The following is a 12633-nucleotide window of genomic DNA, read 5'->3' as shown; positions in this document are numbered from 1 at the left end:
AACTTAATAAAAAGAGTGCACCTTCTAATGGCAGGATAGGAAGTGTCCTGTCCCCTCTACCTGCAAGTCAAGAGCAGGGAGAACACAATGAAAGCTTTGTGTACATGCGGCAGGTCAGCACATACAGAGGGGTTCTGCTCTAATCAGCTTGCTTCCTCCTCAGCTGCGATTTCAAGGTTATAGAAGTAAGTATTGAGGCAGAATAATTACATGTTGAGACACTGTTTTGCTATGCATATGTATATAGTTATCTCAGCTTATGTTGTTCAATTGAGTATTTGTTGAGATGTTCTCCTTCTGAAGGCATTTTGCACAGTCCTGCTTCGTAATTGGCTGTTGTTGCTGAATTAAGGCAACTAAGGGAGATCTCATCATTGCAGGCATGAATATAATAATGTGTTAGATGTCACTCTTGATTGGATGGTAATGCATGTGATTTGATATATCTTCCCAAGGCACTATGACATGGCTGAACATGCATTATTGGTACACAATTGATGTAGACAGGTTTGCAAGTGAGGATTGTTTTCATTCATTCACGGGATGTGGGCATCACTGGCTAGGCCAGCATTTATTGCCCAAAGGGCAGTTAAGTGTCAACAATGTTGCTGAGAGTCTGCAGTCACGTGTAGGCCAGACCAGGTAGATATATTACTTGTGGTTGAAATGATTGAAGATGATGTGCTTGACAGTCCTGCCATGTTTATCCTGGCATGTTGGAAAGCTGCTCAAAGTGTCATTTAAGAAATTTAGCAGCTTCTCTATCCTCAAATAGCAATTCGTCTTCCTTTTGAAATGCAATGTGTGCAACACATACAGCAGAAGACAACAACTCTGGATACCTTCTGTGCGCATATTATAAATTTTCCATCAAACTAGTCATCACTTTGGAAAAACAGTTTCAGCAATCTTATGGTCTACTACACCATTTTCTTTGTAAAGCAGTATGCAGTAATATGCTGTCCAAAGGACTTTGGGTGATGTACTGGTGTGAACCACATTCTGATGGTCCAACCCAGTACAGTATTTGGATAAGGGCATATCTGCACCTATATGTTGTAACTTGGGAAACACCACACACATTCTCTGCAGAGCCTTGAAATTATCCATTATGCAGGTGTTTAAGTCTGCAGTTATTCTAAAGCTGATTGGCACAGTATTCCCCAAAGCCATGGGGCTGCAGGTCTTGTGCAAGCATGCACAGGTCAGTAACTGCCTTGTAAAAAAGCCTTAGTTATTGCTGACATTTACTTTTAGTCATGCATGGCAGGGTAGTTGATGTGTGTTCTTAACACCTATTGATATACCATTATTCTTTCTTGATGAAGATGATGATTATCTTGGTTGGTTCCTCTTGACCTCTTTCCATCTCTGGTGCCAACTGATGGCCTTGTTGCCAATTTTTCTGTGACCAAAGCCACCGTCCGGTGAATTCCTTCCTCTGCTATACCATGTTGCAAGATGATAGGGTGTTAAGAAACTTATTGCAAATCCACAAAGTAAGCAGAGTGAAGATGGCAGGAAAAACATTGAGTAACTCTCCTTTATATGGCTCTCATTCCTAGAGCAGCTACAGCCAATTAATGGGGATGCATGACCCTCCAATTAGCAACACTCTGAATCCCTCCCATACCACGGCGGGCTCCTCTCTCAACTTGACCTCCTGCCAGGTAAAGGTTTTCTGGCAGCAGTTGATCCTGCATGTGGAAAGAACCGAAACAAATATATGGTGTCCTTCAGCAATGACAAAACACAAAAGTGGTCAACAACACAAACTATAGTTTACTTGTTCCAAAGACAGTGTATCAGCAGTCTTTCTTCCCGAAGGAAATATTCATGGCTCCGTTGCTTTGAAATCTTGAGACATCCACGTTTTGATTGAATTAGCTATTGCTGGCTGATTAAATGTTTGGAGAACACGTATATTAGTTAGTGATGCCACCAACAAAGGGGCAGCACAGTGCCTCAGTGGTTAGCACTGCTGCCTCACAGCACCAGGGACCCAGGTTTGATTCCAGGTGACGGTTGTGTGGAGTTTGCACATTCTCCCCGTGCCTGCATGGCTTTCTTCCAGGTGCCCCAGTTTCTTCCCACAATCCAAGATGTGCAGGTTAGGTAAATTGGCCATGTTAAATTGCCCATAGTGTTCAGGGGTGTATAGGTTAGGTGCATTTGTCAGGGTAAATATAAAGTGGTGGGTCTGGGTGGTCGGTGTGGACTTGTTGGGCTGAAGGGCCTGTTCCCACACTGTAGAGATTCTTAAGAAAAAAAGTAACAGTCATGAAGATGGAGAATAGCATTAACTGTGCCTCTGAAAACTTCCACATCCACCCTCCCTCTGTCACTAGCAAGCTTCGTCCCATTTTTCTTGACTCTACCCTAACTTTACCCTGCTGCTTTCCCCCAGTCATCTTAGCTCAGAGCTGTTGACTTTCAACCTTCTATCTCTCACTCTTGACTATCCCATCCTCATTCCAGACCTACCTACTGACATTCTGGAGCCTCCCTGCATCATTCTTCATTCCCTCACTTCCTTCAGAGACCATTGACCTACTGCTTCTGCAGTTGGGCCTGCCCTGCTTCAAACTCAAGGTCCCTTCCAAAATGTTGGCCAATTATTTTTAATGGACACACAGGATGAGAGCACTGCAACAATGGGCCTCACCTGTAGGCTGGAGCCTCGCTTACTTCACAGCTACCTCCCCGTCCACAAACACAGCAGTGCCTGCCATTTTAGGATCCGAAAACAAGCTCCACTGCCTTATCAGCTCCATGCTGTGCAATTTGACAATCCGTGCACCACACTATCACTCTCACCTTGCCCTTGTCTCTAACAGACTATCCAACTTGCTTTTTCTCTACTGTTGAGTCAGGCAAAAATACAAAATCTCACCTCCAGCCCAAAGATTGAACTGCCTAATGCACATCAACCCTAAGAAATAAGGAATAGGAAACACCACCTTCCTGTCTATCGCCAACTCAGTCTTGAAATTAGAAATTAATTTGTGTTTCATAACTAATAAATTTTCACAATGCAGATGAATGATAAATAGGTTTCTGTCACTGACAGCATATTGGCTACTATGATCCTGACATGCCACCCACTTCTAACTTATGAATTAAATTTGACATCAGGAAATGAGATGTTGGCTCGTGCCTAATTAAATCCTCCCAGCTGCCACGTTTACCACTTTTACAGCCCCATTACGTGTCACCATAGGTGTCGTTTTGGTTTTGTTTTTAACCACAAGCATAATGGAGAACAAACCTGTTTGTTTGCGTGGCTGTGTGGATAGGAGTCTGTTTCCAATTTTAAAAAAAACTCAATGATACTTCATTCGACAGAGAATTTGTTATTGGGCTGAAATGAGACCAAGTGTTTTTCAGTCCACTTTCCATTGAGTTTAGATCCAACAAATGATGCCTGATAGGCTGATTAAAATAGATTCAACTGGAGTTTTTAGATGTGAATTTTATGTAATTAAAGGAGAAATTATAAAGCTATGGGCAAGAGTAAGTGGTAATAATCACTTCGTTCTTCATTGGAGCCAGTGTAGGTTTAGTGGGCTAATTAGCTGCCTCCTGGGTTGCTATTCTGTGAATAAATAAGGCAAAATAGAGGCAGATTATTCCCACTGCTAAAACGTTAGTTAACTCCATTCCCATTATATTTGTATGAATTGTATAATTTTTCTTTAACTGCAGGATCAAAACTGACAATGGCCCCAAAATCCACAGTGCCCAATCCTAGTGGTTACATGTGATTGTGATGGTTGGTATCCTCCGACATGATTTTGCTGGAATTTGTGAAATCAGCAGAAAATGCATCTACTTTGCATGTGACAATCTACTATGGCTGTTCTTGTAGAGCCCTGTGAAAAGCAATCTCAATATTTTTATTTTAATTATTGTTTGGTTAGATGCAGTCCAGGCTGTTTGCCTGGCTTGAACCTATTCCCCAATAAATTCTGTTTCCACTACACGCCCTCTGCTCTGAGACAAAAATTTATACTTCTGCAGAAACAAAAATTCTACTAAAACTGGGGATCATGAATGCTGACCTATGACAAAAGATAATTTGACGGGAACCGTTTGATCATCGTTGTTTATTGCCTTTTGTTATAGTTTTTATAATGATGGTTGGTCATCAAGCCATTTCTATAACTGAGTGTATGTAGATGTGCATTGACGTTCTGAGAACTGAATTGTTCAAATCAAGTATTTTTATTCAAAGAACAGAACATTGGGAGTTCAGCAGCCAACACTCAATATCTGATGGGTTGATTGTGCAACAAGTGAAGCAATTCAAAGTCAGTAATTGCTGGTGTTTGGTCCAGTCACAGGAAAACATTGGTATTGTAGCAGTAATAATGAGATACAATGTTACCACAAACCTACAGGGTATATATTTCCTCAGTAAACCATCCTAATGTTGGCTGCCTGTGGTGTAATTAGAAAGTTGTGTGGGAAACCTTGTGTGGAGATCATGTATAGTTTTCAGACCCAAAATACAAACTGGATTGGGATTGTGTTCCAAAAAGAGCACTTTTCTTCCTCCTTTGGACTGTACTGTTTTCGTAGTCTGTGCTGCAGCTGTTTTGCTGTTACAATTGCTTCAACATCCTGAATGTATTACATTTCTTAAACAGAATGTTATTCTTTGTTTAATTTCCTCAGCATGGAATAGGTAATGATCCAAAGTCGGCACATTTTCCCTTTTATGTGCTTATTTTTTTTCTCAGTTCTGATACAATGGTGTAAGCTAGTAACCTTATTTTACTTCCTGTTATCATTTGCAACAGTCACAATCACAAATGGGGACTCCATATACATGAACAAGTCTGTTGTGCTGAAAACACAGAACTGGGTGTGGGACACTTGGGCAATCTCTCCATGCAGAAGACGTGACTGTCCCACTGAACTCATCTCTTCCTACCTCGACACTTCTGTCCCCCTTAGTCCAGGAACTCCCCACCTAATTTGGTGACACCACCATGCCCTTCACCCCCTCAAACATTTTCATTTCCCTGGCCCCCAGTGCCTCATGTTCATCATGGACACCCAGTCCCTGTCCACATCAATCCGCCACGACAAAGGTCTCCAAGCCCTCCATTTCTTCCTCTCACACCGTCCCAATCAGTACCCTTCCACCGACACCCCCATCAGCCCAACTGAACTGGTCCTCACCCTCAATAATTTCTCCTTCCAATCCTCCCACTTACCAAAGGTTAGCCATGGGCACCTGCATGGGACTCAGTTATGCCTGCCTGTTTGTCGGTTAGGTGAAACAGTCCATCTTCTGCAGTGACATCGACACCATTCCCCACCTGTTCCTCCGCTACATCATTGACTGTATCAGCGCCGCCTCATGCTCCTACAAGGAGGTTGAACAGTTCATCAACTTTACCAACATCTTCCACCCTGACCTCAAATTCACCTGGACCATCTTGGCAGCCTCCCTCCCCTTCCTGGTCTTTTGGTGACCGACTAACCACAGACATATACTACAAACTCACCGACTCCCAGAGCTAACTAAACTACACCTCCTCCTACCCTACCTCCTGGAAAAATGCCATCCATCATTCCCAATTCCACCGCATCTGTTCCCAGAGTGACCACTTCCACCTCAGGAAGTCCCAGATGGTCTCCTGTTTCCATGATCACAACTTCCCTTCCCATGTGGTTGATGATGCCCTCCAGCGCATCTGCGTCACTTCGCACACCACTGCCCTTGAACACCACCCCTCCCAACATAGCAAGAACAGAACCCCCCAGTCCACCCCACCAAGCTCCGCATACATTGCAGCGTCCTCCACCACCACCACCACCACCAGAGTCATGTTTCCCTCACCACCCCTATCAGCGTTCCAAAAAGACCATTCCCTCTGTGACTCCCTTGACAGGTCCACACTCCCCACCAGCCCACACCCCATTTCTGCCATCCTTCCCTGCTACCCCAGGAAGTGCAAAATCTGCACCCACACCATGCACCTCACCTCCATCCAAGACCCCAAGGGATCCTTCAACATCCATCAGAAATTTCCCTGTACCTCTATCAATGTCATCTACTGCATCTGTTGCACCTGGTGTGGTCTCCTCTACAATGGGGAGACAACACGCCTTCTTGCGGATTGTTTTAGAGAACATCTCTGGGACACCCCGCGCCCACCAACCCCAGTGCCCCCTGGCTGAACACTTCAATTCCCCCTCCCACTCCGTCAAGGGTGTGCAGGTCCTGGGCCGCCTCCACCGCCAAACCATTACCACCCAACGCTTGGAGGAGGAATGCCTAATATTCCACCTTCAGACCCTGCAGCCACGTGTGGGATAAATGTGCATTTCGACAGCTTCCTCATTTTCCCCTCCCCCACATTATCCCAGTCCCAAGCCTCCAACTCGGCACCATCCTCCGGACCCATCCATCACTGCCCCCTCTGAACAATCACCTTCTCCCCAAACTTCCTCCACCTATTGCTTTTCCAGCTACCTACCTCCAACCCCACCCCCCCCTCCCATTTATCTTTCAGCCCCGACTCATAAGCCTCATTCTTGATGAAGAGCTTATGCTTGAAACATTGATTCTCTTGCACCTCAGATGCTGCCTGACCTGCTGTGTTTTCCAGCACCATACTCTTGACTAACCCATATTGCTGCCCACTCTTTTATGTATTTCCAGTGCTCTTTTGGATGATTGGCCTCCTATTCCGTATCCTTTGTAAACGTTAGCTCGGCTTGGATCCAATCAAATGTGAAGCTTTATTTACCTGTCACCCCATGTATGATGACCTGCATTGGCTACAAAACTCCGATTTAAAATTCTCTTCCTTGTGTTTATATCCTTTCATGGCCTTTCACCTTGCTATCTCTGTAACTGTGTTTGTTAGCTTACTTTGTTGCACTCTCACTTCTGAATCAGAAGGTTTTAGGTTCAATGTCCACTGCAGAACTTGATTGGAAAAATCAAGGCTGGCACTCTGTTGTAGTTTGGAGGGAGAGCTGCTCTGTCATAGGTGCTGTATTTCAAATAAGATATTAAATTGACATCCTGTCTACAGGTAAACAGACAATTTCCTACATCCTATTTTCAAGAAGAGTGGGAGAATGATCCTGGTATTCTAGCTGAAATTTGACTTTTTAAAAAAAATCAAAATCGTTTGTGGAAGTTAGTTGTAAGTGCATTAGCTGCAGTGTTTCTGACATTACAATAGCGACCACATTTCAAAACTGCTTCATTGCCTGTTGAGTGCAATAAACTAGATCCTGTTTACTACAAGAGACCCTTTCTAGTTCAACCATCAAGTGGTTTTCTTCTACAAACTGGACCAAGCTGGTCCTGTAGCTTTCTACACTCAGAGAACCGTGGCAGGAACTTTCATTGTGAGCAGCAGCATATACAGCGTAATGAGCGGACATGATTTACACTAATAACATAGCATGATGTTAGAATATTTATAATACAACTTCAGTTTTATTTTAATATAATGTGTAATATTTTTGATACTTTCTGCCAGGATTGGTCTTAAAAGCTTCTGTTTACACACACTCCCTCACTCATTCGCTCTCATTCACTCCCTCACTCTCACTCTCACTCTCACAAACTTTCTCTCTCTCTCTCTCTGTCTTATTCTGCTGTTGGATGAACAACACTTACATTCCTGACAATCAATTGGCAATGTAGGTAATTGTGAAGTGTGAAGCCACGCTTGCTACAAGGTGTGCTATAATTGGCTGATTTTAAGCCTTGCTATTAAATTCCTATTTCATAAGTTCAGTATCAGAAAAATAATCAGTTTGATTTGTGTCCAGTGTTTTAATTCAGTACTATTTAAAAAAAAAGCCTTCTTTAAAAGAAAACACACTCTACTGTGGTTTAGTATTGCCTGATATGAGTCTTATGATGTTTTCTGAACACTGTAGCCACATGTTAAGCATACACAGTATTTGACAAGTGACAGGCCAGAATTATTTTCTACAAATCAACATGCAACTTTCATTAGTATGTCTAAAGTGTCAAAGATCTGAAGCTAAACTGTGATTCAAAATGAGGAAAAAAAAAAGACTGCCCAGTTACATTTTTAAAGAAAATATTGTTTGACAAATTTGGGAGAACACCCCTTCCATCCACCAAGCTGAAAGAAATTATTTTAAAAAAAGCTATTTATAATTGACCCCTCAGTCACTAGGACTTTAGGATGTGTTTGTATTTACATGGTCCAAAGTTTGATGAATCATAAGTTATTTCACAAGATTGTGGTAACAATGGAAAGCTTGGTTTTCCAAAAGCTTTGTTTTAAAATAAACAATGATCAGGAAACCTGTTGAGAAGTTACACCCTTTTTTGTCTATATATTTCAAAATTCTGTTGAATTTGATATTTATCCTGACTACTTCAACCTAAAATAGTCACAGTAAATCATTACTTCGTTTCATTTCAGAACGTTGACCTCTATAATTTACAACTATTAAGCAACTGTATATTTTATTGTTTTCTTATGTTGTTATTTTTAGGTAATAAAAGATGTTGTAGTACTTTGCAATGTAACTACTGAAACAGATGGATCCATGACAATTTTTCCTGTGAACAAAGCGGAACTAGAAAAGGTAATGTGCTGCAGATTTCCTCATGCCACTTCCCAGGCCATTGGTTTATACACACTTTGAGGGTTGGAGAAGTGTAGAGGGGAGGGGCTAAAAAGGAGATCTATCTGAAAGTGTTTCTTAAACTCGTGTAATCTCATTGATTTGTTAATTTTGAATTGATTTCACAGATTCAAAATTCAAGTGACCAACCTTGTCTTGAAAAAAATAACCAAAGAAATTACACTTTCTGAGGCAAGGTGTAAATTAGGTGTGAAAGGACAGGTTCAACAGAGCCCTACTCTCCACGCCTAACCTTGGAAACTATTGATGTAGAATACTGAAACTCAATTGTCAGATCTCAGATTCTATCTAGATATTGCATCATCTTGGTCAAGAAGACTTGCTGAATATCCTGAGAACCATTTTTTTTTCAGTTCAGTTTCTGGAATCCCTTTATTTGGGTGTTCTCTTTTCTTCACAAAACTGGGTGGGATAGCGAATTGTAAAGGAGGAAACGTCATTGTGATTTGGGCAAGTTGAGTGAGTGGCAAATGCATGATAGATGAAGTACAATGCGTACAGATGTAGAGTTATTCATGTTAATGGCAAAACTAGGAAGGAAGGTTATTATTCGCCATGATTGAATGGTGGAGTGGACTTGATGGGCCGAATGGCCTTCCTTCCACTCTTATGTCTTATGGTCTTATGATTGTTATCTGAATGGTGTTAGATTGGGAAAGGTGGAAGGTGTATCAAAACTTGAGTGTCCTGTACATCGGTGGTGAAGAAGGCAATTAACATTTTAGCTTTCGTAGTGAGAGGATTTGAATATGTGAACAGGGATGCCTTGGTGAGACCACACCTGGAATATTGTGTGCAATTTTGATCTCCTTATCTGAGGAAGGATGTTCTGGCAATAGAGGGAGAGCAACAAAGATTTAGGATTACCCTTGTTGGAGTTTAGAAGAATGAGGAGGGAGTTTTAACAGGAGTAGACAGGGTAATGATTGGGGAGTCCAGTACACAGGGTCACAGTTTAAGGGTACAGGACATGTCATTTAGGGCTAAGATAAGGAAAGATTTCTTCACCCAGAAAGTGGTGAGCCTGTGGAACTCTCTTTCACAGAAAGCAGTTGAGGCCAAAACATTGAATTCAAGAAGGAGTTACATTTAGTTCTTAGGCTAAAGCAATCAAAGGTATGAGGGAGAAAGTGGGAGCAGGATACTGAAGTAGACCATTAGTCATGATTATATTGAACAGAGGCCAAATGGCATACTTCTGCTCTTATTTTCAATGTTTCTATATATTGAGTAGAAATCTAGAAGTCTGAGAATAAAATGGCTGATATTTCATGATACTGCATTTAAGAGCAAAACAGATTTTCTCTTCTTTTCTCTCTCTCTTTTCACTTGCTGTTGTATGTATATCTGTTTTTGGCCATTATCTTGGCCATTAATTTGTGGCTCTTCATTTCTGCTTATTTACATAGCTCTTTCCCTTTTGTGTATTTTTTCTGTTGTGTTCTGTTTTTTGTCTCCTTCACTCCAGTCATGGATTTGCATTGGTTCAACTTTAGCTTTGAGAAGTATGGAAAAGAAAAACAAATTATCACATTCCATCTAAAAAAAATGCCTAGTTGTAATTTAGTTTAAGGAAATGTTAAGCATTTTAACTGAGAAGTCTGTAAAGCTAGCTTGAGCACATTTCTGATATCCTTTTATTCCGTAGGAAATATCCATAATTTTACATTCTATTCCCCTGCAATAACTGACTACATTATATTCGCCTTCCAAGTCACCTACATACTAACCTTTTGTAATTCGTGTGTCAGGACATCCTGATCCTTCTGTACCACAGAGTTCTGCAATCTGTCTCCATTTCAGCATTATGCTACCTTTCTATCCCTCCTGCCAAAGTGGCAAGTGTTTGTTCACTCACTTAACCTGCATATATCTCTTTCTAGACATCTTTTGTCCTCTTCGCAATTTACTTTGTTGCCTATCCTTGTATCATCAGCAGATTTAGTAATTATAGATTTTGTGCCTTCATTTCAAGTCATTTGATATAAATATTTGAGGCCTCAATTTTGAACCTTGTAGCACATCTTGCCTACCTGACTGACCCATTTTTTTATGCCTACATTTTGTGTCCTTTTAGCTCACCAATCCACTGTCCACACTGGGGAATTTTAGAAAATTGCAAAAAAAATTCAGCTACTATTTTAGCAGCCACTTTTATCTATGAGTCTAGAGTGAAGTCTGCCAAGACAGAGGGACTTGTCAGCTGTTAGTTCTAATAATTTTCACAGTATCCTTTCAGCGCTCATTTAAGTGTTTCAAGTTACTTGCTCCCCTTCATCTACTGATTCACAAATTTCTGGGGATGATATTGTGAAGACAAATTCAGAATGTCTATTCCGTTCTTCTCCCATTTCCTTATTTTTCATTATTAATTCCACAGTCTGTGTGTGTGTGTGTGTGTCCCTCCCTCTCTCTCTCTGTCTTTCTTTCTTTCTTTCTTTCTGTCTTTGTGTGTGTGTGTGTGTGTGTGTGTGTGTGTGTGTGTGCCTCTCTCTCTCTCTCTCCTCCCTCTCTTCCACCCACCCCCCTTGCTGGATAACATTCTCTATAGAAACTCTTTTTTTCCTTTTGTGTACCTGCAGAAACATTTAAACTTTGTTATATTTCTAGCTAGTTTTCTCTCATGTTCTAATTTCTCCACCCTATTAACCTTGCAGTTATTGTTCACTATCCTTTAAATTCTGTCCAGTGTTTCAACCATCCACTCAGTTTTGTGGAAGCATATGCAGTTTCTTTCAATTTTATAAAATCTTTAGTTAGCCACAGGCATTCCTTCCTTAGGGATCTCCTTCTCACTGGAATGTGTCTTTGCTGAGTATGCTGAAATATCTTCTTAAAAGTCTGCCACTGTATCTCTTCTGACTTATCTATTAACGTAATTTCACACTTTAGCCAGCCCTTGTAATGTTCCTTATTCAGTTTTAAGACACTAGCCTTAGATTCACTCTTTTTGAAGCTGCTGTGAAATTATTATGATCACTGCTGCCTAAGGGCACTTCACTGTGGAACAATTAATTAATCCTATTTCCTTGCATATTACCAGATATGTAATTTGCTCTTTGATTAGCTAGAAAGTGTGCTGATTTGAGAAATTGTTCCAAATATGCTGCTTGAACTCTGTGTGTGGCACGGTGGCACAGTGGTTAGCACTGCTGCCTCACAGCGCCAGAGACCTGGGTTCAATTCCCGCCTCAGGTGACTGTGTGGAGTTTGCACATTCTCCCCGTGTCTACGTGGGTTTCCTCCTGGTGCTCCGGTTTCCTCCCACAGTCCAAAGATGTGCAGGTCAGGTGAATTGGCCATGCTAAATTGCCCGTAGTGTTAGGTAAGGGGTAGATGTAGGGGTATGGGTGGGTTGTGCTTCGGCGGGGCGGTGTGGACTTGTTGGGCCGAAGGGCCTGTTTCCACACTGTAAGTAATCTAATCTAAACTCATTATCCAGGTTAATTTTGCCAATGCGATTTGTCCGATCAATATGTAAATTAAATCACTCATGAATACTATAGTACCTTTCTCACAACTCCCCATTATTCCTTCCTGTCTACCCTATTCTACAGTGTGGTTATTGATGGAATCTGCAAGCCATTCCCATGAGTGCATTCTTACCTTTTGCTAATTTTTTAAAATGTTGTGTCGCAGGTAGACAGGTTGGTTTAGAAGGCTTTTAGCACACTTGCCTTTTTTGCTCAGACCTTTGAGTATAGGAGTTGAGGTTGTCAATGAAGTCATTCTTGGAGTACTGTGTATACTTCTGGTTGCCCTGCTGTGGGGAGGATATTATTAAATTGGAGAGGGTTCAGTGAAGATTTACCATAATAATGCTGGGACTTTTCTGACTGGAATGAAGGAGGTTGAGGGTGACCTTATAGAGGTTTACAAATTCATGAGGGGCATAAGTAAGGGGCATCTTTTCTCTAGGGTGAGGGAGTTCATAACTAGGGGACACATTTTAAGGTGAGAGGAGAAAGTTAT

The 12633-nt window shown here is 41.5% G+C and overlaps 1 protein-coding gene across 2 annotated transcripts in view; it reads left to right on the top strand.

Moving 5' to 3' along the window:
- Positions 1-12633, top strand: part of afap1 (actin filament associated protein 1) — a 269598-nt gene that overhangs the window by 178854 nt on the left and 78111 nt on the right. For both annotated transcript variants that reach the window (XM_072577343.1, XM_072577254.1), the window contains exon 7: positions 8509-8601. In XM_072577343.1, the coding sequence (XP_072433444.1) occupies positions 8509-8601 (93 nt within the window). The remainder of the gene's footprint in view (positions 1-8508; positions 8602-12633) is intronic.

Source organism: Chiloscyllium punctatum, chromosome 1 (genome assembly GCF_047496795.1).
Source record: "Chiloscyllium punctatum isolate Juve2018m chromosome 1, sChiPun1.3, whole genome shotgun sequence".
Lineage (NCBI taxonomy): Eukaryota > Metazoa > Chordata > Chondrichthyes > Orectolobiformes > Hemiscylliidae > Chiloscyllium > Chiloscyllium punctatum.
This window is presented reverse-complemented; position numbering and strand designations above follow the sequence as displayed.